This window comes from Urocitellus parryii, chromosome 4, assembly GCF_045843805.1.
Source record: "Urocitellus parryii isolate mUroPar1 chromosome 4, mUroPar1.hap1, whole genome shotgun sequence".
Classification (NCBI taxonomy): Eukaryota; Metazoa; Chordata; class Mammalia; order Rodentia; family Sciuridae; genus Urocitellus; species Urocitellus parryii.
In genome coordinates this window covers 205,767,368-205,791,609 of record NC_135534.1, presented here as the reverse complement: position 1 = coordinate 205,791,609, position 24,242 = coordinate 205,767,368, and the positions used below count along the sequence as shown (strand labels likewise).

At 45.4% G+C, this 24,242-nt stretch overlaps 1 protein-coding gene and 1 pseudogene across 1 annotated transcript in view; both read right to left on the bottom strand.

Annotated features, from left to right (window-relative positions):
- The window catches only part of Gpr107 (G protein-coupled receptor 107), a 69,685-nt gene extending 48,707 nt beyond the window's left edge, over positions 1-20,978 (bottom strand). Inside the window, exons 1-7 of the mRNA XM_026386357.2 lie at positions 20,818-20,978; positions 8,821-8,943; positions 8,213-8,263; positions 7,892-7,971; positions 5,645-5,784; positions 3,093-3,130; positions 373-429 (exon numbers count right to left, since the gene is read on the bottom strand). Of these exons, the coding sequence (XP_026242142.1) occupies positions 373-429; positions 3,093-3,130; positions 5,645-5,784; positions 7,892-7,971; positions 8,213-8,263; positions 8,821-8,943; positions 20,818-20,958 (630 nt within the window). The 5' untranslated portion in view covers positions 20,959-20,978. The remainder of the gene's footprint in view (positions 1-372; positions 430-3,092; positions 3,131-5,644; positions 5,785-7,891; positions 7,972-8,212; positions 8,264-8,820; positions 8,944-20,817) is intronic.
- Positions 18,765-18,915, bottom strand: LOC113181181 (U1 spliceosomal RNA; annotated as a pseudogene).
- Positions 20,979-24,242: the final 3,264 nt, after the last annotated feature.

Genomic DNA, 24,242 nt, shown 5'->3' with positions numbered 1-24,242 from the left:
TTGGTAAGCAGGTGGTGACATTATTCATCTTGCAGGGTTTTTTTTTTTTTTCTTTCTAGTACTGGGGATTTGACCCAGGGGTACTCTACCACTGAGCTACACCCTCAGCCATTGTTTAAAATTTTGAGACAGGGTCTTGCTAAGTTGCTGAGGCTGTTCTTGAATTTGCAATCTTCCTGTCTCCACCTCCTGAATACAGGTGTACGTGTACCACCCAGCTTCCCATCTTGCAGCTTCGTTACACAGAAAACTACTGTAAAGTAACTACCACACAGCCTAAATTATTATTCCTAAATTCAAAATGCTTTGAAAAATTCACCCTTTTACATGGTAGAGATAAGTTCGGGGAAACATTCCTAAAGGAAGACGTACCTGAAACGAAACTGCCCCAGCACTGTTATGAATAGAAAAGGATTTCTCTCCTGTTGCCTAGAAAGAAAAACAATCTGTTTAGAATGATACTGGCAGAATAAGTATGCTAATTAAAATTAAAACTGATTTTAAAAATCCTTCTTAAGCCTTAAAATTGTTGACCCTCAGCAACTCTCTACAGAGAAAGCTTGGCTATCCTTTGGAGCTGTGTGTGATCCCCTTTTGCAGGGGCCTCCTTTCCCTAGCTCTCTTCTGCTGTGCACTCCCTGCTGGGGTGCTCCTCCCAAAGCCTCAGCAGGAGCAAGCAAAGGCCCTGGGTTCCATCCCCAGTGCCACACAATACAACACATCAGAAAGCTTCAGCAAGACCAAGGGCGAAGGCCCAGGCACAGCCTGACCGTCAGGCAGACTCCATCCGGGCCTCAACCCTGCATGTGCACAAGAAACTGGTATAAGCAAGCAGGGACCTAACTGAGGACAGAGGCAGTGACATGGACAAGCTCAAAGTGCTATGCCCAGGAAAAGAGGAAAAACAAGCACATGCTGCATCATCACTTATACAAAGTACTAGAAATCTAATTTACAGTGTGACAGATCAGTGGTTGCTTGGGGACAGGAGGATTTCAAAGGGGCAGGAGAAACTTCTGAGGTGACGGATATGTTCCATTTTGATTGTCAAGTCAAACTTATCAAATTGCCACTTTAAGTATGTCCAATTTACTGTGGGTCAATATAACTCAACAAAGCTGTCAAAACCAAATAAAACACTGCTACTTCAATGTCCTGTCATTGAAAAATCAAGATATTTAAACCAAAACTTTCTCTATTTTTCCACTTCTGCTATTTCTACCATCCATTTCTCTCAAAAAACCCTCTAAAATAAAAACAAAAAAACCTTTCCCCTCCCCCTCCACTAACTGGCCTCCTAGACAGACTTCCTGCTTCACACCCCAAGCCTGGAGGCCTTGTGTCATCAGCCACCTGCTGGTCCCTCTGATGTCACTCTCTCCCTCTCCAACACACCCTGCACATTACCTGCAGAATGAGGATCTTTAATACTTTCTTCACAATATTTTCTGATAACAATCTCAAAACCTCCTGTTGTCAGGCTGCTGTCTGACCGCATGCTACCTGGCCTCTCACTTTAAGTAGGCCAGTGCCGAGCTCTTGTCAGGCACATTCCCCTCACCCAGTCTTTGTCAGTGCCCCTTCTCTTCACCCCTCTCCCTCTTCCCTAAACAAACTCCAAGCTCAGTCCTGGAGATTTCTCCTCCCAGCGGGCTCTCCAGCTGGCTCTGTTCCCCAACCTAGACCCTCTAGCACTAAGTGCTGTGCAACCCAGCACTCAATTTCAATTTGAAACTATTGCAGTATGTCAACCCCACATCCCCAAAGAGAAGACAACTCCTCATAGTTTAGATGTGTGCACACACATTTGTGTGTATGCACAAATTCATATACATAAACACATACACAATACACACACACTCAGAAAGCTGAGCAACATCACACTGTAGCTACACATGCACACCATGTTTATAGCAGCACAATTCACAACAGCCAAAGTACGGAAGCAGCTTAGGTGTCCATCAACAGAAGAATGGATAAAGAAAATGTGGTATATACATACAATGGAGTTTTATTTAGCCATAAAGAAAAATGACATCGTGTCATTGTGTGTGGGGGGAGACCGTCGCACTGAGTGACCAGAATTTTCCTTCCTGGGATCGGTAGAGCTCTGTCAGTCACTTTCGTAGTGATCTGGTCACTTTCGCAGAGGCCTTAGACAGCTGCCCTAATCCTCAAAGTAGCAGAATGTGTCTTCAAGCGTAGGCGCGCCTTCCTGCAGCCCCAGGGGTCGAGCTACACTCACCTGTTCCTTTGTGATATTACCCCTTTGCCCTGTTTGGGATAGAATGTTCCATGGAAACGCCCTTTGTGTGTCCCCTTCTCTTGATCTGCCTTTGGGTGTGGCCTTCCTAGATGTCAACCAGCCTGCTAACAGCAGACATCATGAAGATAAGACTCAGCCCCCTGACACCTGACCCCTTGTCTCATTTGAATGGCTTCTCCTCAATAAAAGGGTCAGCACGTGCTCCTCGCTCTTTCTGTAGACCCTTAAGGTCAGAGGAGCCGTCACAGGACCCCCAAAGAAAAAGGTATCTCTTGTCTCTTGTGTGGGGTTATTTCACGCAGCCCAGTTCCCCTGGAGGGACCCTGAGTGTTTCTGTCACCAGGAATGCGGCAATTGTGCATGTAAATGAATGGAACCTGAGAATATTATGTTAAGCCAAATAAGCCAAATAAGCCAAACCAGAAAGTCAAGGATAGCATATTTTCTCTTGTATGTGAAAACTACAGAAGAAAAAGTTAAAGAAAGGTAGGCCAGGGGGAACTCATAAGAACAAAAGATCAGGGCTGAGCTGGGGCTCAGAGGTACAGCGCTTGCCTAGCATGCGTGAGGCACTGGGTTCACTCCTCAGCACCACATTAAAATAAAATATTGTGTCCACCTATAATAAAAAAAAAAATCAATAGAGTACAGGAAAGGAACCCGATGGGGAAGTGGGGAAGAAGAGAGAAAATACTGGGGAGTGATATTGGCCAAATTATATCATGTGCAGATATGAATACCTAACAACAAATTCCACCATGATATACAAATATAAGGCACTAATTTTAAAAAAAAAGCTAAGCACAATTAGGTGATTAGTTCTTACCTTTGAATCCACTGTACTTCTTTTAGACTTTCCACCATCTAGAAACACAAACATTTAAAAAATATTACTGCATGATCCAGCTCTCATATAAACACACACACATATATATACATACATATAAAAAGATAGTATAATTTTATGAGGCTCCAGATTCTCTAATATCAAATACTAGAAACATTCCTGGCTGGGTGAGGTGACACATACCTATAATCCCAGTGGCTAGGGAAGCTGAGGCAGGAGGATTGCAAGTTCAGAGCCAGCTTCAGCAACCTGGCTAGGCCCTATGCAACTCAGTGAGACCCCGTCTCAAAATAACAAAGTGGGGCCTGAGGCTGTGGCTCAGTGGCAGAGCGCTGGCCTAGAGGCACTGGGTGCGATCCTTAGCACCATGTAAAAATAAACAAATTAAGGCATTCTGTCCATCTACAACTACAAAATAAATAATTAAATAAATAAATAAAATAACAAAAAAGGGTTGGGGATGTGTCTCAGTGGTTGAGTGACTCAGGAATTCAGTACCTCTGGGTTCAATCCCAGATACAGGGGGGAAAACAACCAACAAAAACAACATTCCTCTGAATTAAGCTCACAGGTAAGACAAACAAAGAAACCCTGCAGACTGCCATCTTCCCAAGTCACAAAAGACAATTTTTGAGCAGCAGGAGCAAGAAATTGAAGTGTGTTACAATTGTTATCAAATAAATGGTAATAGAACAGGAGAATTCACGTCTTTGTTGTGTGCGGTACTAGGAACTGCACTGGGAGGGGGGGGGAGGGCATTTTATCCCTGAACTACATCCCCAGCCCTTTTTCTCTTCTTGTTCTTCTTCTTCCTCTTCTTCTTCTTCCTCCTCCTCCTTTTTAATATTTTTTAGTTACAGATGGACACATACCTTTATTTGATTTATTTATTTATATGTGGTGCTGAGGATAGAACCCAGGGCCTCACACGTGCAAGGTGGGTGCTCTACCATTGAGCCACAACTCTAGCCCTCTTTATTTTCTTTTGAGACAGGATCTTGCTAAATTGCCAAGGCTGGCCTCAAACTTGCAATCTTCCTGCCTCATCCTCCGGAGTAGCTTGGACTACAGGTGTGTGCCACCACACCCAGCTATAGGGAACTCTTTTCTGAATAAGCTAGTGCATGCTATTGCCCAGCAATGAAACAGGAATAATTTTCCTTATTTTCTACATAATTATGTTTGAAAATAATAATTGTTTTCAAAAATTATATATTAGATCTACTTACACACATGGAAAAATTAATCACAAATAATTATTAGTGTGATGTATGCTTTTTTGGCAGTGCTAGGGACACAACTCCGGGATCCTGTGCTGTGGGTGGGCTCTCTGCCGCTGAGCCTCACCCTCAGCCTGTACTGCACATATTTTAATTTTCCCCTCATAGCAAGGAGTGTCACAGTTGCCAGCAGCTTCCTTCACAGAACACAGTGGTATCTGTGCCGCTTTTAAGGTTATACAAAAACATGACCACCAAGAAAAATGTGAAAAATACAGAGAAAATGGGAAAAGAGGATCTTAACCTAAGATCCTCTTCCTGGTGAAGACAGCTCAGGGTAAGGGAGAGTTTCAGAATAACAAGAACAACAGGGCATTTTCTGCCCAGAGAACAGTTCTGAGAGCACAGGAACCTATATCGGAAGGAGATAGTGCACTGATACAAATGTGATACTTGTGTGTCTTTTTTTTTTTTTTTTTTTTTTTTTGGTATCAAAGATTGAACCCAGGGGCACTTTACCACTGAGCCACATCCCCAGCCCTTTTGTTTTTATTTTGAGACAGCATTTCCCTAAGTTGCTAAGGCTGGCCTTCAACTTGTAATCCTCCTGCCTTAATCATCTCAGTAATTTAGTGAGCTTCTGTCTCAAAATAAAAAAATAAAAAGGGCTGAGGATATAGCTCAATGGTAGAGCAGCCCTGAGTTCAATTCCCAGTACAAACAAAAGAAGTAGCCCTCCAGTGCAGCAATACTGGCAACAGTGTGCATGAAGTGGAAGTGTCTCTTCTTGGGGAAGGGGTGGGAAAATAACAGAACCTGACTAATGGAATATATCAAAGTTAAGCAAAGAGGCACGCGTGGAAAATTATGAGCATGACTATGAATTTTAAGACAGAGGCTCTATACTTAGGAAACAAGCTTATTAAGGAAACAGAAGTTACTAAGATTCTAACCCTGGGAGTAAGAAGAGACAATGGCTTTTCCCATTTTCTCTGTATTTTTCCACATTTTTCTTGGTGGTCATGTTTTTGTATAATCTCCAAAATAAAACCGTTCTAAGACTGTTGTCCTAGGGCTGGGCTTTGGTTCAGTGGTAGAGACCCTGCCTAGAGTGTGCGAGGCCCTGGGTTCAATCCTCAGCACTACCTACAAATAAATAAATTAATTAAATAAAGATATGGTGTCCAACTACAACTAAAAAATTAAAAAAAAAAAAAAAAAAAAAAAAAGGCTGTTGTCCTAGCTGTTGTGCCTCATGCTTGCTTTCACTCATTAACCCCGCTCCCCCAGTGGGCCCTCTGCACAGCTCACCTAGTGCCTGCTGAGTGCGGTTGCCAGCTGGGACGGCAGCGACACCTGGCTCCTGACTCTGGCCAGGGACTTTCTCATCCTTGCTGAAGATGATCTTTGGTAACTGGGTACCAGCTTCTGGTGGAGACTTGATTTTTACTCTATATCCAAACAAAACAGAGGGGGAAAGTTCAAAGAAGTGCTCCCAGCCATATATTCAGTGCCACACAACAGTCCTCCTGACAAGCTCACACCCGCGCAGACCCGAGACTCCGGGCAACATCCTACCATGAAGGTCCTACTGCCCACAGTTCACAGAGGCTGGAAGGAGGCTCAGAAAGGTTCAAGAATCTGCCCAAGAGCACAAAGCCAGGAAGCAGCCAGGTGAGGAACCCAGTGGTCCCTTTCTAAGGCCAGAATTCTTAGCAGCTACATGATTCTGCAATAGATATTTCCCCCTAAGTATCATTACTATGCTCAGCAAATTGATACCCAAGGGAAGCCTCAGGGGGCTAAGTGTACTATTAATTGCCTGTCTAATATCCCTTTCAAACCCTTTTTTTTTTTTTTTTTTTGCTGTCCTGGGGATTGAACCCACAGGCACTCTACACTGAGCTACATCCCCAGCCCTTTCTAAATTTAATTTTGACACAGGGTCTTACTAAGTTGCCCAGGCTGGCCTTGGACTTAGGATCCTTCTGCCTCGGCCTCCCAAGTCACAGGGATTACGCGCATGTGCCATCAGGCCTGGCTTACCTTCTCTCTTCTTAAGACACCCAATTTTGTTTAGTCCAAGGCTCCCCCAGAGGGGCTGGTGACAATTTCCAAGCTCTCTCTAGAGAGCTTGCATGACCTAAACTGGCACATGCAAGCTCTCTAGAGCTGGCTGAGGGAGAAGCATTCTGTCTCTTTTCCCCTTGGCTGGACAGGAATAAGGAAGCAGAGCCATCTGGTGAGGAAGAAGCGGATGCTAAGGAGGGCGGAGCAGAGATGGAAAGTAGGAGCATCACTGCCATCAGCAAGCCACGGTGGCCTGCCCCCACCAGCCGCTCCTCTGGACTTCCAGGCAGGCAAGACGATCACTATCCTCACTATCTAAGCCAGGCTAAGTCAACTCTTGCTGCTGGCTGCCAAACTCACCCTAGTTAGCACAAGAGATAGCCAGATTCAATTTTCTTAAATGAAAACAGAGCCCGGGCCAAGACTGGGGCTCAGTGGTAGAGCTCTCATCCGGCATGTGTGAGGCACTAGATTCCATTCCCAGCACCACATGAAAATAAATAAGAATAAAAAAAGGTATTGTGTCCATCTACAACTAAAAATACTTAGAAAAATAAAATGGCTAAAATGGTAAATTAAAACACAAAAAGAAACAGAGCTTGCCACAGGGATGCTCGCTGCCCAGCGTCCATGGTAGTTCACGGCACAGCAGCCCTGTCCACTGCAAGTCCACCCTCTGGGGGCTGCTGTGATCTGCTGTGACAGAAATCCTGAACACACTACCTCACCCTGACTCCTCTGAAGTCTCCCTCAAAATCACACACAGCAAACGTACGAAGTGGCCAGGTGGAAACGGGCTGAACCTGACAACACAAAGTCCCCTGCTTCACCCAAGTGCGAAAGTTTTAAAAAGACTAAATGGCCAGAAATCCTCACCAACAATCTTTCTTGGTCTTTGTTTGGTTTTGGTTTTTTGCAGTGCTGGGGAGGGAACCCAGGGTTCCCGTGTGCTGAGCAGGTGTTCTACCCCTCTGCCACATCTTGCCACTCACCAACAATCTTGGTGGGCAGAAACCATTACTATGAAATCGGCAGGACACTGAACCCGGAGTCACACAGCCAGTGAGTGGCAGAGCCAGGCCCTGGACCCAGTCTTGTTTCTTTCCAGGTTCCCCTCCAACTTACTCTCCATCAATACCAAGCTCAGCTAACAGACGCACCCCGCTATCTCCTGCCACGCCACCATTACACAGCCGGCTCCTTCTACCGGGACGCACTCCCTTTTCTCACGGGTAGGTAGGAGGCTACTCACCGGTGGCCTCCCCTCCCCTTCTTCCCTCCTGACTTTCTCTTCCCTTCCACCCCACCCTGCTCTCTTCTGCCTGCTGCCCTCTGTCTCCCCCACTAATCCACACACTGCTGGGGGAGTGTCCGCCTCCCTCCTCTTGTACACTACTTGGCACATGGCAGACACCCAGCAAGTGGCAGTGTGCTCCTAAACAGCCTGACTGCATCCAGGGGTGAATGAAGAACATGAGAATTACTTACTCACTTCTGGAGAGGTCTAGGATTAGAAGGGTGACAGAGACAGACTGTTTCCTTAAAATGCAATAGTTTACATCTTCATCCTGAGAAAGAAGAATCAACTGTGTATATCCAATTCATCCCCAAGAGCAAGAACAGAGCGTTTTAAAAAATAAGGCCAACCAGCAGCTCAGCCTGCATCCAAACAGTGAGCCTGCTGGGGACTTCAGAAATGCCCAAGAGCCAGACCAGCCACCCCTGTAGGAAACATGGCTGGGGGCCTGCTCCCACTCACTGTCCCAGGCTCCAGTGGAGACAGTGATCAGGTTGCCACTTAGTACTCACCAGGTAGGAAGAAAAGCCATCATTCTTTGTACGGTCCAAGCTGAATCCGATCTGAGGGGAGATGGGGGTGGGGGTAAGAAGAGAAGCAAACATCTACAACGCCCCACCTTTCTTACTCTACAGAACAGAGAGGGAGGCACTTTAGTGTTAGGGTCTGTAAACAATTAGGCCTGGGTTCCTCAGCATTTTCTTACCATTCACTTTGTAACAAGGCGAGGGCTGCTTGACTCAAATCACCAATCGCTACATTTATTCAAGAACCACAACTTAAGTATTGAAAGTAAACTTGCCAGGCGCAGTAGTGCAGGCCTCTAATCCCGCAGCTCAAGAGTCTGAGGCAGGAGGATGGTCAGTTCAAAGCCAGGCTCAGCAACTTATCAAATCCCTAAGCAACTTAGCAAGACTCTCAAAATAAAGGCTAAGGCATTGTAACTCAGTGGTAGAGCCCTCCTGGGCTCAACTCTCAGTACCCAAAACAGAAAAGTCAAACTAACTGATGCCTAACATGCACATTGGACTCATCAGCTTGATTCTCTCCCTGTTCTGGTGTCCTGTGTATAAGCATGGGATGGCAGGGGAACCCTCACCCAGGCCAACACGGTACTCACAGCTGCATCCTTGTCCATGACTCCTTCAGGCTCATGCACGGACAGGCTACTGACGTTGACCACCATGTACCCATCCTTGAAGAACCCAAAGGTGTTCAGGTGAACTTTATGTCTCACATCATCCTAAAGAGATTTGTGGGGATGGAATTACTAATACGGAAACGATGATTTAATCTATTCATTTGCTTGAAAACCTGTGGCATCTAGTTTCCTACTAGGCAGCCATGCTCCCACCATATGCTCACTGACACACATATGCTGAGGTAAGTTATCTGTCTTCAAAAGCTGAAGATGACTCCTGAGAACTTTAGAAGGTGCGGAGTTTTGCAGAGGGATGCACACAGCGGCTCCAGTTCACCCCAGTGCACTTGTTTCAGTTCTGGGACAGATTCTGTGGTCAGGGGGAACAGGAAGCCCAAGGCAGGAAGAACCACATTTTAGGCATGCTCCAAATCCTCAATAGTACAAAGCCTGGCATCCAGCAGGCACTCAAAATGTGCCAGGGAGAGGGAGGACAGGAATGGCAAAGGCTACTCCAAGAATACGTTTGTTTACCTACAGCTCCGCCATCTCGCTCCTCCCACTGCAGGATGGAGAGTGGCAGCTACATGTTAATTTTCTAACCAAATCTAAATCAGTTTTTTTTTTTTTTTAAGTGCATTTGTAACTAAAAGTGATACCGAATCTGATGAGTTTTTTGGGAACAAAGCCTTCTGCAAAAGGAATCCCAGGTACAAGTCAAGTGGTCACAGCAATCTCTGGGTTCAGGGAAAACCCTAAGCTCTGCTGAAATGGCGCCACAAAGTAGGTGTCTGTCCCTGCCTGACTCTGCCTCCCTGTTATGACTGCAGCCTCAACCAAACCAGTACACCCCAAAGACGGCAGACAACGGTATTAAAAATACTCCTACAGCTGGGCTCCACCAAGACACTTTGTTTTGTAAAATCACTGAGGATCATTTGCCCAGGGTGCAACACCCTCAGTACATCTTCAGCTTGTCTACATAAGTAGTCATTACTCATTTCCAGACTGGGCATCTCCTAGGTGGCACAGGCAGCCCCACTCAAACACCAGAGGCCTGTGAAGAAAGGTCGTGGGCTAGCTCTTCAGCAGAAACCAACTGCACCCCCCACCGTCCCCAGAGTACCCCCCCCCCTTCACTGCCCTGAGAAGGCTAAATTCCCGAGCCCAGTAGTCATGCTTTTGAGAGTCTTGGCTTCTGGGTTAAGGAGCAGAGAGACGTAGGCCCTGTTTTCCTCCCTGTTCAGGTCTAAGGCTTCGGCCCATTTGCTCTCAGCCAGTTTCAGAATTCAAGGCTCTGGGGTCCAGGTTTCTGCAATGTGTGCTGCAGCCCCGGCTTCCCTGTCTTAACCTGCTGGGTTTCAAAGGCCCCTGAATTCCCCTTATTTTCTCAGGAGCTCAGCTTTGCATTTAAAGTATGTTTGAGGGACTTTGACTTCCCAGGGGGATGGAGTAGCTAGAAGTAAACCTGTACTCTCACCAAGAATGAGAAAAGCCAGGCAAGATGACACAAGTCTGCAATTCAGAACTGCTAAATGGAAGAAACCAGAAAGCTATCTCATGGCCTTTCTCAGGATTTTGAGAGAATTAAGCCCTACAAAAAATAATCGGAGTGACTATTTTCTCAACTTTTCCAAGGACAGTACAGGTCTACTACCATCCTATAAGCACAGGAAAGAAATTAATTCAACTTAATATGTGGACCTCCTGAGTACATCAGGGTCTGATTCTGTGGCAGAATCCCCAGTGGAGCTGAGCTGCAGAGACGAGGAGAAGCAAGGGATGGACTGCAGGCATGACACTGGGTGGACAAGCCTCGTCCACAGGACAACTGCAGGCTTGGGAGGTGTGACAGGGTCACTCCCCAGAGAACAGAACTTTCCAGCCACTGGGGGAGGCAGGTTTAAGGAGCTTCTGGAGGTCCCTGGTAACTGTTCCCTGCGGGCTGAGCAGGGTGTGTTTACACGATGAAAATGCACTGTGCTGCCCACTTAAAATGAGTAATTTATAGCATGTACACTATGCTCAAATTTAAATTCTAGAACCATGCTTTCTAACTTATCCAGCATACAGATGCTCTGCAGTAGAACAGAAGCCTGGTAAGGACTTTTACACCCATTTGAGTCTCCAGAATGCATGCTCTCTAGTTGTTTTTGAGAAAATATTTCAGCAGTTACAGCAAGTTTTTGTCCACATAAATAGTACATTCATTTCTTCTTGTTTCTTATTTTTATTTTATCATTTGAGGACACAATACCTTTAAAAAACACATTTTTTGATTCATATTTCACACAATCATCATGGCATCACTACTCCTAGTTTCTGCATTTTCCAAGAGCTGGATTACGGCCAAGGGCTCCACCTATATTTTGGCCCTCACTCAGCCCACAGGACTAACAGTACCCTGTGATCTGGATAACACTCACTTGGAGGAGAAATGACACCCAAGACAATGCAAATTATGGAAGAGGTAAGGCGAAGATTTCAACACAGGTATGATATGCAAGTTATTTTCAAACTACTGCTTCCAACATGGGAAAGACATTGAGACAGTATCATTAAATGCAAAGAACAGAACCCAGACATAGTCACAGCTACTCAGGAGGCTATTCAAGGCCAGCCTGGGCAACTTAGTAAAACTCCATCTCAAAATGATAAAATAAAAGGAGTGGGAATACAGCTCCATATAGAGTACCCTGGGTTCAATCCCCACTACCCCCCCCCCAAAAAAAATCTAAACTATAAACAAAAAGATAAGCATTTATTTATTTATAAAAAATGTGAAAGAAATTCACTACTGAACTATGAAATGGTTGGGGCCAGTGGAATCATGGGTAATAATTTTTCTTTATACTTTTCTATATTTTCAAAATCTCTAACAATGTTCATGTGAATTATAATTGGAAAAACATCAAATGCTATTTTTATTTATCTATTTTTTAAAAATTTTTTTAGTTGCAGTTGGACACAATACCTTTATTTTATTTATTTATTTTTATGTGATGCTGAGGATCGAACCCAGCACCTAGGGGCATGCTCTACCACTGAGCCACAACCCCAGCCCTCAAATGCTATTTTTACAGAAAGTATTATCATTACTAGTAATATCTGCATGATCTTTGTATAATCTAACACCTCCATGTTAAGTCATCATGCCATCACATCCAATAAAGTAGGAATGGAAGGGACCTTGTAAACTGTGCCTCACCAGACAACCCAAACACCAAGAAGCCTCGAGACAGAAGTGATCAGGAAGGGTACACATTCCATCACTCATTCAGGCAGGGTGTGGATCAAGGTGGGGTACCTGCCTGGCATGCTCAAGGCCCTGGGTGTCATCCCCAGCAACACAGAAATAACAGAAAACATCCCTTCAACCAACTATATTTGATTCAATTCAATGTAAATAAACAAATACTTATAGAATACCACAAGGGCAGAGGACCAAGAGGTGAAAAATACTCAGTCCCTAGAAATCTAGAAATCTCCAACAGCCACCAGGAACAGGGAAATCTTTCCTTTCCCTATAGGGAGGCCAGCAGCTGGGCACTCTGGAATCGGTGTGCGGTCACTCGGGCAGCATCAGGGGAGGCAGGATCCTCCGCACTCCCACCTCTCCTTCCAAATGCTCTCCTAGAGCGCTGGGGTGGAGCTCGGTGGCACAGCACTTGCCTAGCATGTGCCAGGTCCTGGGTCAAGCCAGAAATACAGCAAAACACAGACATCAGATACCCTCCCGCAAGTGGCAGCAGTGTCAGTTCCCTGATGGCATGAACCAAAGCAAGAGAAAGCACAAACAAGGACTTGTCAAAGTGCCATTGGACCACTGAGTCACATCTCAACATCCACCTGTCACTTCCATTAGCACTGAGGCACCAGGCAGTCTGTGCTTCCCCAAGATAAGGACTGCCAGCACCTTACCCTGCACCTGGGACTGCGCTCACAAGCCCTGCCCATCACATACACTCCTCCTAAACTCTGCAGGGCAGCTTCTTATGCTCATTTTACAGATGAGGAAACAGAGGCTCAGAGAAGTAAAACCTGCTTAAAATCACAAGGCTACTAGGTGGCAAAAGCAGTATTCTAGTTCAATTTAAACTCAAAACTTGTGATTTTAACAACATACTTTTTATAACAGTATGTCTTTTGTTTTGCTTTGAACTTTTTTCATTATACAGAAGTTGAAACACCAACTCACAGTCAATTCTGTTCCTCACACTCTTCCTCACCCCCAAATGCTTAACTACTGAGATGCAAACCTCATATACCCTATCACCTCATCTATCAATATTTCTGTGTATATCTATGATAAGGGCTTTAAAAATAACAGTATCATAAACTATCTGTTGTTGTTAAGTCCCCCTCTGAGCCACATGCCTAGCAGCCCTTTTTATATTTTATTCAGAGACAGAGTCATTGCCGAGATGCTCAGGGCCTTGTTAATTTGTTGAAACTGGCTTTGAACTCAGGATCCTCCTGCTTCAGCCTTCTGAGTCGCTGGGATCACAGGCATATGCCACCATACTCGGCTCATAAACTATTCTTAATTATAGCAAGCTGCTTATCAAATTATTAAAGCTGCTCATCCATGAGAAGTCAAGATTGCAAAAAGAACATAAAATATAGTACTGGGATGTGGCTCAAAGGCAGGTTGCTTGCCTAGCATGTGTCAGCCAGGTTCCATCCCTAGTACCAAATAAATAGTGCAGATTTAGGCCTTCATTATGCATGCAATTTTTCCTCTCCTCTTCTTTCTGTATTTTTTTAAATTTTTCAAAAATTTTTTTAGTTGTAGATGGACACAATACCTTTATTTTTATTTTTTATGTGGTGCCAGGGATTGAACCCAGTGCCTCATGCATGCTAGACAAGCACTCTACCACTGAGCCACAACCTCGCCCCCCACCCCCGGCTTTTTTTTTTGTATTGAGGATTGAGCCCAGGGGTGCTTTGCCATGGTGTATGCCACTGTGTCTAGCTTCCTGTGTGTGTGGTTTTTTTTGCATGCAACTTTATTACTGCCACCACAAATGATTTATTAGGATTTCAGAATATATAAAATATATTCTTTTTTCAGCAGTGGGAATTAAACTCAGGGCTGGGGATGTAGCAAAGTGGTAAGGTGCCTGCTTAGCATGCACAAAGCTCTGGGTTCAATCCCTGGTGCTGCCCCCCCCCCGCCCCCGCCAAAAAAAAAAGAGTAATCCAACACTCAGGCTGGCCTTGAATTTGTGATGCTCCGGCCTCAGCCTCCTGAGTACCTGTGTTTATAGGCCTGGGTCACAGCACCCATATCTAAGGACTGTTTTATTCCACCCAGAAATACCAATGCTAATGGATAAAGATACATGTTAAAGGATATTCACAGCAGCTGTTTATAATAGCTAAACCAAGCAATAAGCATGGGGTATAAACTTCCATCCACAACCCAATCATCAGTCCCCCTTACAATGGAGGGTTACTGTAGTGGTTAAAAAGAAGGAAGCAGGCCCACATGTACTAACATTTCTTAAACATACAAAGGATAATAAATGAAAAATACAGTAACTAATCCAACAAGCATTTGCTGAGCACCTACAGGCACAGCTCTGATTTTAAGAATGGGGGCAGTAAAAAAATGAACAAAAATCCCTGTGTGGCTGAGCCTGAACCCCAGGGACAGGCAGGTAATGAAGGAGCAGGGAAGAGGCATGGCGCATAAGGCAGTGACTAGTGCTGCAGAGAAATAAAGCAGTGAAGGGGCCTGGGACACTGCCACTCAACTAGGGCAGTCCCAGGAAGCTTCACTGAGATGTGTCTCTGGGCAGAGACTGAGAGCAGCATGGGGACTCAGGTGGTACCAGAAAGTATCGCCCTGAAGTGGAACCTGGCCTGCAGGTTAGGGACTGCAACAGGCCAGTAGGGCCATGCTTTGGCTTAGGAATCACTGAAGAGCTCCTCATATAACTTACTTACTTATTTTATAAAGCATGATTATGCCAAAAAGGAAAAAAGAAAGGCTTACATGTGAGGGATGTGTATATAAAGATCATTAAGGGTGTATGGGAAAGTTTACAAAGACACAGCAAGTGCGAACGGTGGTGAGGCTGAAGAGCGCAGCTGAGGGCCTGCGAGTGCGTGTTTTTCTTTTCTTTTTCTCTCTGGTGCTGGGGATGGAACCCAGGGCCCTGCACATGCCAGACAAGTGTTCTACCACTGAGCTGCACCCTTGGTCCTTTTTTCCCTTATTTTGAGATAGGGTCTCACTAAGTTGCCCAGGCTGGCCTTGAATTTGTGAGGCTGAGGCTCCTGTCTCAGCCTTCTGAGTACCTGGGTAATGGGCATGGGTCACAACACAAAGATGGAAGAACTGTTAAGAATCCCCAGCAATCAAATATTTGATTACACTAATATTCTCAGGAAACAAACTGGCATACATGTCACCCAATAGCAGTCACTGAAAAAGGTATGTTCCATGTTTATATACCTGCCAAAGAACAGACGCTTAATGGAGATTTTTACTTAAGAGTCTGTAACATCTGTAGAAAAGATCATTTGAAGACATACTGTGGTCAGGAGTCTAACTCAAGTTTGACCAAGTATTGGTATTAATCTTCAAAGTGCTATAGATTACCACACATTGGTGCATAAAGGTAGGTAGAAAAAATGAAAAGGACCCATATATTTACATTATCCAAGTTCAAACAAAATGGAAATCTGTTGCCCAGCAATTAATTAAAAGGTAGAATGCTGAAGCCTGACCACAGAGACTCATGCTGTTGGTCTCCTGTAAGGAAAGGAATAATCAGTTGTTAATAGGTGATTATACAGGGACCTTCACATCCTGCAAAATATGCCTTAGATAATCATATCCTCCAACTTAACCCTTCCCCAGGAATGTGAATAGTGGATGGGGAGAGAAAAATATATATCATGCTCTTGTTCCCCTCCCAACCCTTAAGTCACATTAATGCCTCATCTTCCATTTCAGTCTGTTGGGTGGTGGCACCAACATCTACCAATGTAATCTCTCCCACAGCGTGCTACCTGAGTCACAACTCCACGTCCTCTTTTTAAAATTTTTTGAGATGGAGTCTTGACAAATTGCCCAGGCTGGCCTCAAACATACAAAATTTTCTCGCCTCACCCTCCCAAATAGCGGAGATTACAGGCTGAACCACTGCACCTGCAGCAAGATACTGCCTAGCTACTGTCTCATGTACAGTAGCTCTCAAAATCTACACTTACTAGTTATAAAGTTATAAAATATTTTGTATTTTTATACTATTTTTATGAGTGCTGAGGGTTGAACCCAGGGCCTTCACAAGCTAAGCATATGCTCTACCACCGAGCTACATATTCCAGCACCTCCTTTTCCTTTTGTAAGTGAATTGTGATCATAAGATGATCTCATAATCATTTAATGGATCACAACTCATTTGAAAAATACTAGTAAAGAGCTAAGGACAAGAATTTTTTCTTTTTGCAACGCTGGGCGTCAATCACAGGCCTATGCAGGTCAGACAAGCCCTCTACCACCAGCCCAAATTCATATTTTTTTCCCTTTGAGGCAGGATATCAGTATATTGCCCTGGCTAGCCATGAACCCTTGGATTCAAGTGGTCCTCCTGCCTCAGTCTCCCAAGTAGCTGGGACTACATATGCCTGCCATCATGCATGGTTATTTGTTAATTTTTGGTACTGAGAACTGAACCCAGAGATGCTAAACCACTGAGCCACATCCCCAGTCCATTTTATATATTTTATTTAGAAACAGGGTTTTGCTGAGTTGCTTAGGGCTTCTCTAAGTTGCTAAGGCTGGTTTTGAACTCACAATCCTTCTGCCTTAGCCTCCTGAGCTACTGGGATTGGGCATATGCCACCACGCCTGGCTCTGTTATTTTGTATTTTTATTTTATTTATTTATTTATTTTTTTAAAGAGAGAGGAGAGAGAGAGAGAGAGAGAGAGAGAGAGAATTTTTTTTTTTAATATTTATTTTTTAGTTCTCGGCGGACACAACATCTTTGTTGGTATGTGGTGCTGAGGATCGAACCCGGGCCGCACGCATGCCAGGCGAGCGCGCTACCGCCTGAGCCACATCCCCAGCCCCTATTTTGCATTTTTAAACACAATATAAAAACTTAATTCAAGTCAGGCACAATGGCATATACCTGTAATCCCAGAAACTCAGGAGACTGAGGCAGGAGGATCACAAGTTCAAGGGCAGCTAAGCAACTTTAAGACCTTGTCTCAAAATAAAAAATAAAAAGGGCTGGAAATACAGCTCATTGTACAGTACCCCTGGACTCAATCCCCAGTACCAAAAAAAGGTTCACATAATGAACAAAGAGATGTAAGCACTGGGCATCCAGGAGAGTCACGTCGCAAAAAGACAATCAGACACTCTGTCTCCCAGTGGAAGAACACAACACAGCCGAGGAAGCAGGCGTGCAAAAACATCAAATTTGAACATCCTAGCCTCTGGATCCAGTTATCAACTTACAAAAATACAAAGGAGAGGTGGACGTGTTAAACTATACCACCAGGTACATGCATGTTCCTAGTATACAGGGAGCCATGAGCTCAATCCCTAGCAACACACACACACACACACACACACACACACACACACACACACACACACACCAGCAACCACTGTGCTAAACTATACTACAAGAAAACAATCAGCAAAATCTAGTATTGGGGGCCAGAAGAAGTGAAATCTTTTATTTAAAAGTATTAAAAGACAAATTAACCTATCACAATAAATGCTATTTAGATCCTGGTTTAAAAAAAATTAAGCCATTTATGACCAATGAAAATTTGAACCTGATTTGACATTGATGATATTAAGGATTATTTCTTCTTGTTGTTGTATAATAGCTTTGTAGCTGTTTTTAAAAGAGCCCTTATTTTTATAGGTACACCTGAAATATTTACAGATGAAATAATATGATCCCTTTACCTTGCTCTAAAATAATATGGGAAGACAATGACAAATGCTTCCAACAATGTAGAGAAAGGGGACCCTCATAAATCGATGGTAGAAGCAAACTGATAGACTAGCTTAATATTTACCAGTGATACCAAGCACCTGGTGTTTTAACTCTAGAAATGTAGAAACAGTGCTAAACTGGCTAGCAGTGTGTCCTACTACTAGCTTTAGGAAACAGTTTGGCCGTTTCTCAAAAAGCATAAATCTAACATATGACCCAACAATTCTACTCCACTCCAGGGTATCATCTAAGAGAAATGAAAATATACAGCCCCTGAAGATTTGCATGAGTGTTTGTAGCACCATTATTCATAACCGCCAAAAAGTGGAAACAACCTAGATGCCATCAATTGGCAAGTGGCTTGCAACAGGTGATTTACCTGTACAAAGGAATCACATTCTATAAACAGAAACAAATTATGGTACACGGTACACCATGGATGAACCTCAAACATCTAAGTAAGAAGTTCACAAGAAAAGACCACTTACTGTGATTCCATTTTTATGAAATACCCAGAAAAGGCAAATTATATAGAGAGCTACAAAGAAGATTAGTGGTTGCCTGGAGCTGGCAACGTGAGAATGGGAATCAACTGCTAACCAGCACAAGGGATCGACTTTTTTTTTTTTGGTACCGGGTATTGAACTCAGGGGCACTCGACCTATATTTTATTTGGAGACAAGATCTCACTGAGTTGCTTAGCGCCTCAAAGTTGCTTTGAACTTGAAATTCTTCTCAGCCTCCAAAGCCACTGGGATTACAGGTGTGCACCACCGCACCTGGCAGCACCAGGGATCTTCTGGAGAGGTCTGGAGGTCTGGGGCTAGACAGTGGTTGACAGCTGGACAAGTTGGTAAATTTAATAACAATCACTGAATTACACACTTAAAATAGGTGACTTTTATAGTATCTAAGTTACACCTCAATAAAGTTGATTATTTATTTAACAGGGAGAGCATGAATGCAGTCCCTGAATATGACAAATCATACAATCAAGTTTCCCACACTTGGGGTCAGAACACCCAGAGTCCAGTGGATGAGCCTCCCCTGAGAGAACCACTTTCATAATCATGGTATCTCCCCTGACGCATAAGTATAATAAAGTTGTTTTCAAAAGTAAGAAATACAGAAAAGTCTTAAAAGAGAAGGAATGTCAGAAGACTGAGAAAACCAGAAGAATGTTGGAAAATAAAGACTGAATTACAAAAGAAAAGATTCCTTTTTAATTAAAAACAAAATGGGAACAGGGAAATACACATGGGGTGGGGGGGGTGGGCACAACAATGACAAAGGTGGCACATGCCTACAATCCTAGCAACTAAGGAGGCTGGGAGAGGAGGATAGCAGTTTGAGGCTAGCCTGGGCAACTTAATGAGACCTGGTTTCACTACAAAAATTAAAAAGGCTTGGAGGTGTAGCTCAGTGGCAGAGCACCCCTGGGCTCTATGCAGTACTGCAAAGGGAAGGAATATCTGCATTAGCCACTGGTTGATGGTTATTGAGGCTGGGTGACAGGTACATGGAAGCTGATTATACAACTCTGCCCATGCTGGAGTACTTGAGATTCTCCCTGATAAGGTCTTTTTGTTTGTTTGTTTGTTTGTATGTAAAGATCAATGCATATTCCTGATATTCAGGAACCTCTTCAGGCTATTCTTTTCAGTCCAGGTTCCAGTGGGATTCCTATTTCAATTTCAAGCAAAACAAGACAATCTAATACTGTTCCAAAAAATTCTCTTCAGGTGATTTTCATTTTCTTGGACAAGAAATTAGAATGTTTACGAGAAAATTCAAAATTCCAGTACTGATTACAGAATGAGCACAATACTATTTTTGAAACATGTTACAAAGATAAAATCATTAAATAATTTAGCATCACAGGGAGAAATCAATCACCAGAATTAAGCCAATTCAGTTTGCTTCTACCGCTTTACAGGAATACTTTCCTATATCAATGAGGCCAGGCACCCGGTGTTTTAAATCCAGAGATGTAAAAAGAAGAGCACTGGACTGGGAGCTAGAAGGAGAGGTCCCAGTGTGTCCTACTGCTAGTTTTGCCAACAACTTATAAACTGTATGAACTCAACGACACTACTTCATCTAAGACCAGATATCGTCCTCTAAGAGAGAATTTTAAAGACAGGGTGTTCTGAACCTGGAGTGGGAAACCTGGGACAGGATTATGAAGCCTCAGACAGCCCACCAAAGTTTTGCCCAGATTTCAACGTGCACTTCTCCGCTCTCAGCAGATTCTCAAAGGGAACTAAGATCCACCATCCTTCTGGGATTAAAAACCATTTTATTCACGGCAATTTTTATGGATCTGGCCAAGCTTTCAAATCTGAAATCTGGATTCTTTAAACTGCCTGCATTCCCAAAATACAGCGTCACGGTTACAAGACGAACTTCGTGCAACCCACAAACTTCTTAGAAAACTGTACACTGGCTTCGGGTCATAACGATGCTCTTTCCTATTCCCCATGTGTATTAATTAACCTGTGGAACCACCGGGTCGTTACGTGTCCGCCTTGGAGGACTTTCACCGGTGCCTTCCAAGGCCAGAGCCCAGGCCCATCATGAAGCTGGCTGACGGGAGCCGGGAAGAGGCGCCAGGCCCCCTACTTGGGGGACTGCGGGTAAGTAGTTCGAACGAGGAGTGACATTCCTCCGGAGAAGCTCACTGCGGTCGCTCGGCGCCGTGCGCGCCCCGAACCTAACCGGTACACCGGGGCTGGTTCCGCGCGGCTCGGGCCCGCAGACACCGGGGCGCGGAGGCGGAGCCGGCGGAGCAGGGACGAGGTAAAGCGGGTGAGGAGAGCGGCCGGCCGGCTGCGAGGACAGAGCCGGGACCCGGCGGGCGCGGTGGAGCGGCCCGGCCCCACGGCCCGCAGCCCCCCGCCCTCCCGGGACCGGGCCGGAGCCGGTGCCCCGTGCTCAGAGGCCGCGGGCCCGAGCTGCCCGGCCCGGGAGTGGCCCCGGCCCTCCCGGCCCGCCCTTACTTTGAGTGCCAGGTGGTGGACGCGGCCCAGGCCGGGCCCGGCCAGCAGCTGCAGCAGCCCCAGGACCGGGAGCAGCCGGAGGCCCGCGGCCAGCCGAAGACGGCGGGAGCCCGAGGGGCCAAGGGGCCGAGGGGCGGCCATGTTGGTTCCAGCATCACCAGCTGTTTCCTCTCCCGCCCACTTCCGGGGTCAAAGGGCGACGGCCACCGGAAGGGCCCGGGGAGGGGGCGCGCGGCAGGAATCCCACGGGCTCGGGAGTGGTCTCGCCCGAGGGCCGCCCACCGGGTCACCCAACAGCCTCCTCGGCGCGGACTTTGTGGTCAGCCGACGGAGGCCAGGCCGCCGGGGACGCCGAGGTTGTTGCCATGGCGACGGCGGCCTCCGGGGCCGACCGCCGCCTCGCGGGGCTCCGGAGCAGCCCGGGCGGGGAGGCGGCGGCTCTGACTGCACCGGCGTCCGGGGTGGGAAGCGTGGGGAAGCCCTGAGTGGCTGGGTCCCTTGGGTGCCCTCCGGGCCCTTCCCACGGAATCTCTGCAGAAGTGGGTGCAGCAGGGGGGCGTGCTGGGACCCCTGCAGCAGCTCACTCCCTGGGACGAGCTGGTGAGACGGGAGGTAGGTGTTTTCCTCGCCCCGCTCCACAGTCTCGCCAACCCGGGCTCTAGAAATGCAGCCTGTGTTCCCGCTGGAGCCGGGGATCACTGGAAGCTCTGAGAACCGGGGCTGGGACCACGCACTGCAGCCGAACCTGCCGCGGCGTCCGTCGGAGACGAAGGGGTCGAGAAAACGTGGTGTCCACACACAGCGGAGTTGCATTCAGCCATAAAGAAGAACGAAATTATATAATTTACAGAAAAATGGATGGAAGTAGACACCATTGTGTTTAGCAAAATAAGCCAAACTCAGAAGGTCGAGTCGTTTGTTTTCTCTTATGTAGAAGCTGCAGAGGAAAGGGGGAAAGAAAGGTCGGGGGCGGGGCAGAGATCTCCAGAAAATCAGAGGGCGATGGGTCAGTAGTGGAAAGGGCCCAGGGTGTGGGAGGAGGGCAGGGAGCGGGGAAGTGCTGGGGAGGGATGTTGGCCAAATTATCTTGCCATATTGTGTGCATGTCGAGTGTGTAACAACAAATACCATCGTTATGTACGATTATAATGCACCAATAAAAAATGTGGGGTGGGGGGGGGAGAGTTGGGGCTGAGAGCATATTTCAGTGGTAGAGCCCTTGCCAAGTGTGCCCCAGGCCCTGAGTTCCATTTCCAGCCCCTACACAAAGAAACGAAAACAAAAAAGAAACCAGCCCTGTGTTGAATTCCTTTTGGCCATTTCAACCCACCAGAGGAGTCTCCGTCTTAATATTTTTCTCTTATTCTGTTTGGACACCTTCCTGGTCATTGGAACTTATCAGGACCTCCTTAATGGAAGGGCTGGGCAGTAGACCCCTTCACTCACCTTTCTTTCTTTATCAAGGAGTTATAGAAGAACATGCTTGTTAGCTTTGCCTCCTGAGTAGCCAGGTTTGTTTAGTTTTTAGAGTCTTGTTTTTAGCTTGCCACACAAGTAATATATGCTTTGTGTGTGTGTGTAACCATTTAAGTAGAAGAGGAAAAATAAACCACCAAGAATCCCAATACCAAGTGACTACCAGTGTACTAGCGTTTTTTTTGTTTGTTTGTTTTTTGAGGTACTGGGGCTAGAACCCTGGGTCTCGTGCATGCTAGATAAGCACTCTACCACTAAGCTGTACCTTAGCCCTTTAAAGAAAAAGATTTTTAAAAAATCTTTATTTATTTATTTTTTATGTGGTGCCGAGGATCGAACCCAGTGCCTCATGCATGCGAGGCAAGCGCTCTACCACTGAGCTACAACCCCAGCAAAAAGTTTGTTGTGGGACAGGATCTTCCCAAGTTCCCAGCTGGCCTTGCACACACCATCCTCCTGCCTCAGGCTCCAGAGTTGCTGGGATCACAGGCGTGGGCCATCTCACCCGGCTAGTTTTGTGCCATCTTGGTCCTGAATCTGAATTTTTCCCTTAACTCAAACACCAGTAGGAAGAGTTCTGTCATACTCTTTGCAAAGACAGAAGTGGGAAGCTGAGCTGGAGCCAAGAAGATTGCAGTTTATCCTAAAATGTCTTGGTTGGTCACCACAGGAAAGGCAATGATTGCTAGTGGGCAGAGAATTCCCTTTCTTGCTGGGCACAGAGGCTCAGTCCTGTAATCCCAATGAGTTGGGAGGCTGAAGCAGGAGGATGGAGAGTTCAAACCCAGCCTCATCAATTTAGGCCCTAAGCAACTCAGCAAGACCCTTTCTCTCATAAAACGTATTTAAAAAAAAAAAAAAAAAGTTGTGGCTTGGTGGTTAAGTGCCCCTGGGTTAAATCCCTGGTACCAAAAAAAAAAAAAAGTAGTAATAATATAATGTATATATTCCCTTTCTCTCCCAACCTCTGATCTTTGGCCATCTATTTTGAATGTCAGTCATGTGTGAACAGAATGAGAATAAGAAACTCTAGAATTATTATTTTTATGACTCCACACATTATCTTACTTAGCATCACAAAAACCTTATAAAGGTTTGGTTTGGGTTTGTTTTGATACTGGGGATTAAACCCAGGGGCACTTAATCACCCTTTTTAATTTTGAGACAGGGTTTTGCTAAAATGCTTATAATTAAGGCCTCACCTAGCTGCTGAGACAAGTTTTGAACTTGTGATCCTGTTGCCTCAGTCTCCAAATTACTGGGATTACAGGCATGTGCCACCACACTTGGATTAGGTATATATTTTAATTCCCTTGTGTTTTCTGATGGGGCTTGGATGGATTGATTAATCTATTCAGGGACTCTACTCATTTATGAATGACTCAGCTGGAACTCCTCCTCCAGGCCCTGTTTACAAAGCCTAGCACATAATCTCTGTCCTGCATTGTTGTAAAGAAAAGGTGTTTACATACTATAGTAGGCTGGAAGGGTCCTTAGCTAAGGCAGTTGAAGATCCATCTACCTTATTTAATAGATGTGAAAACAATTCCAGGGAACTTAAATGACTTGCTCATGATCAGACAACCAGGAGCTAGAGATTTAGTTCAATGGCAGAGGGCTTGCCTAGCATGCGCATTCCCCTGAGTTCAGTCCTCAGCCCTGGGGGAAAAAAGCAAGGAAGATCAGACAATGAGTTGAGTGATTTTTAAGAAGCTGGAGATGGGCTCAGTGGTACACACTTGTAATTCCATAACTAGGGAGGCTGAGGAAGGAGGATCTTAAGTTTGAGGCCTCAGCAATTTAGTAAGACCCTGCCTCAAAGTAAAAAAGGCTGGGGATGTGGCTCAGTGGTTAAGTGTCTTGGGGTTCAATTTTCAGTAACCCACCCCCCACCCCAAAACAACAAAAACCCCCAACTACCACCTCTACCAACAAGACAAACAACAAAA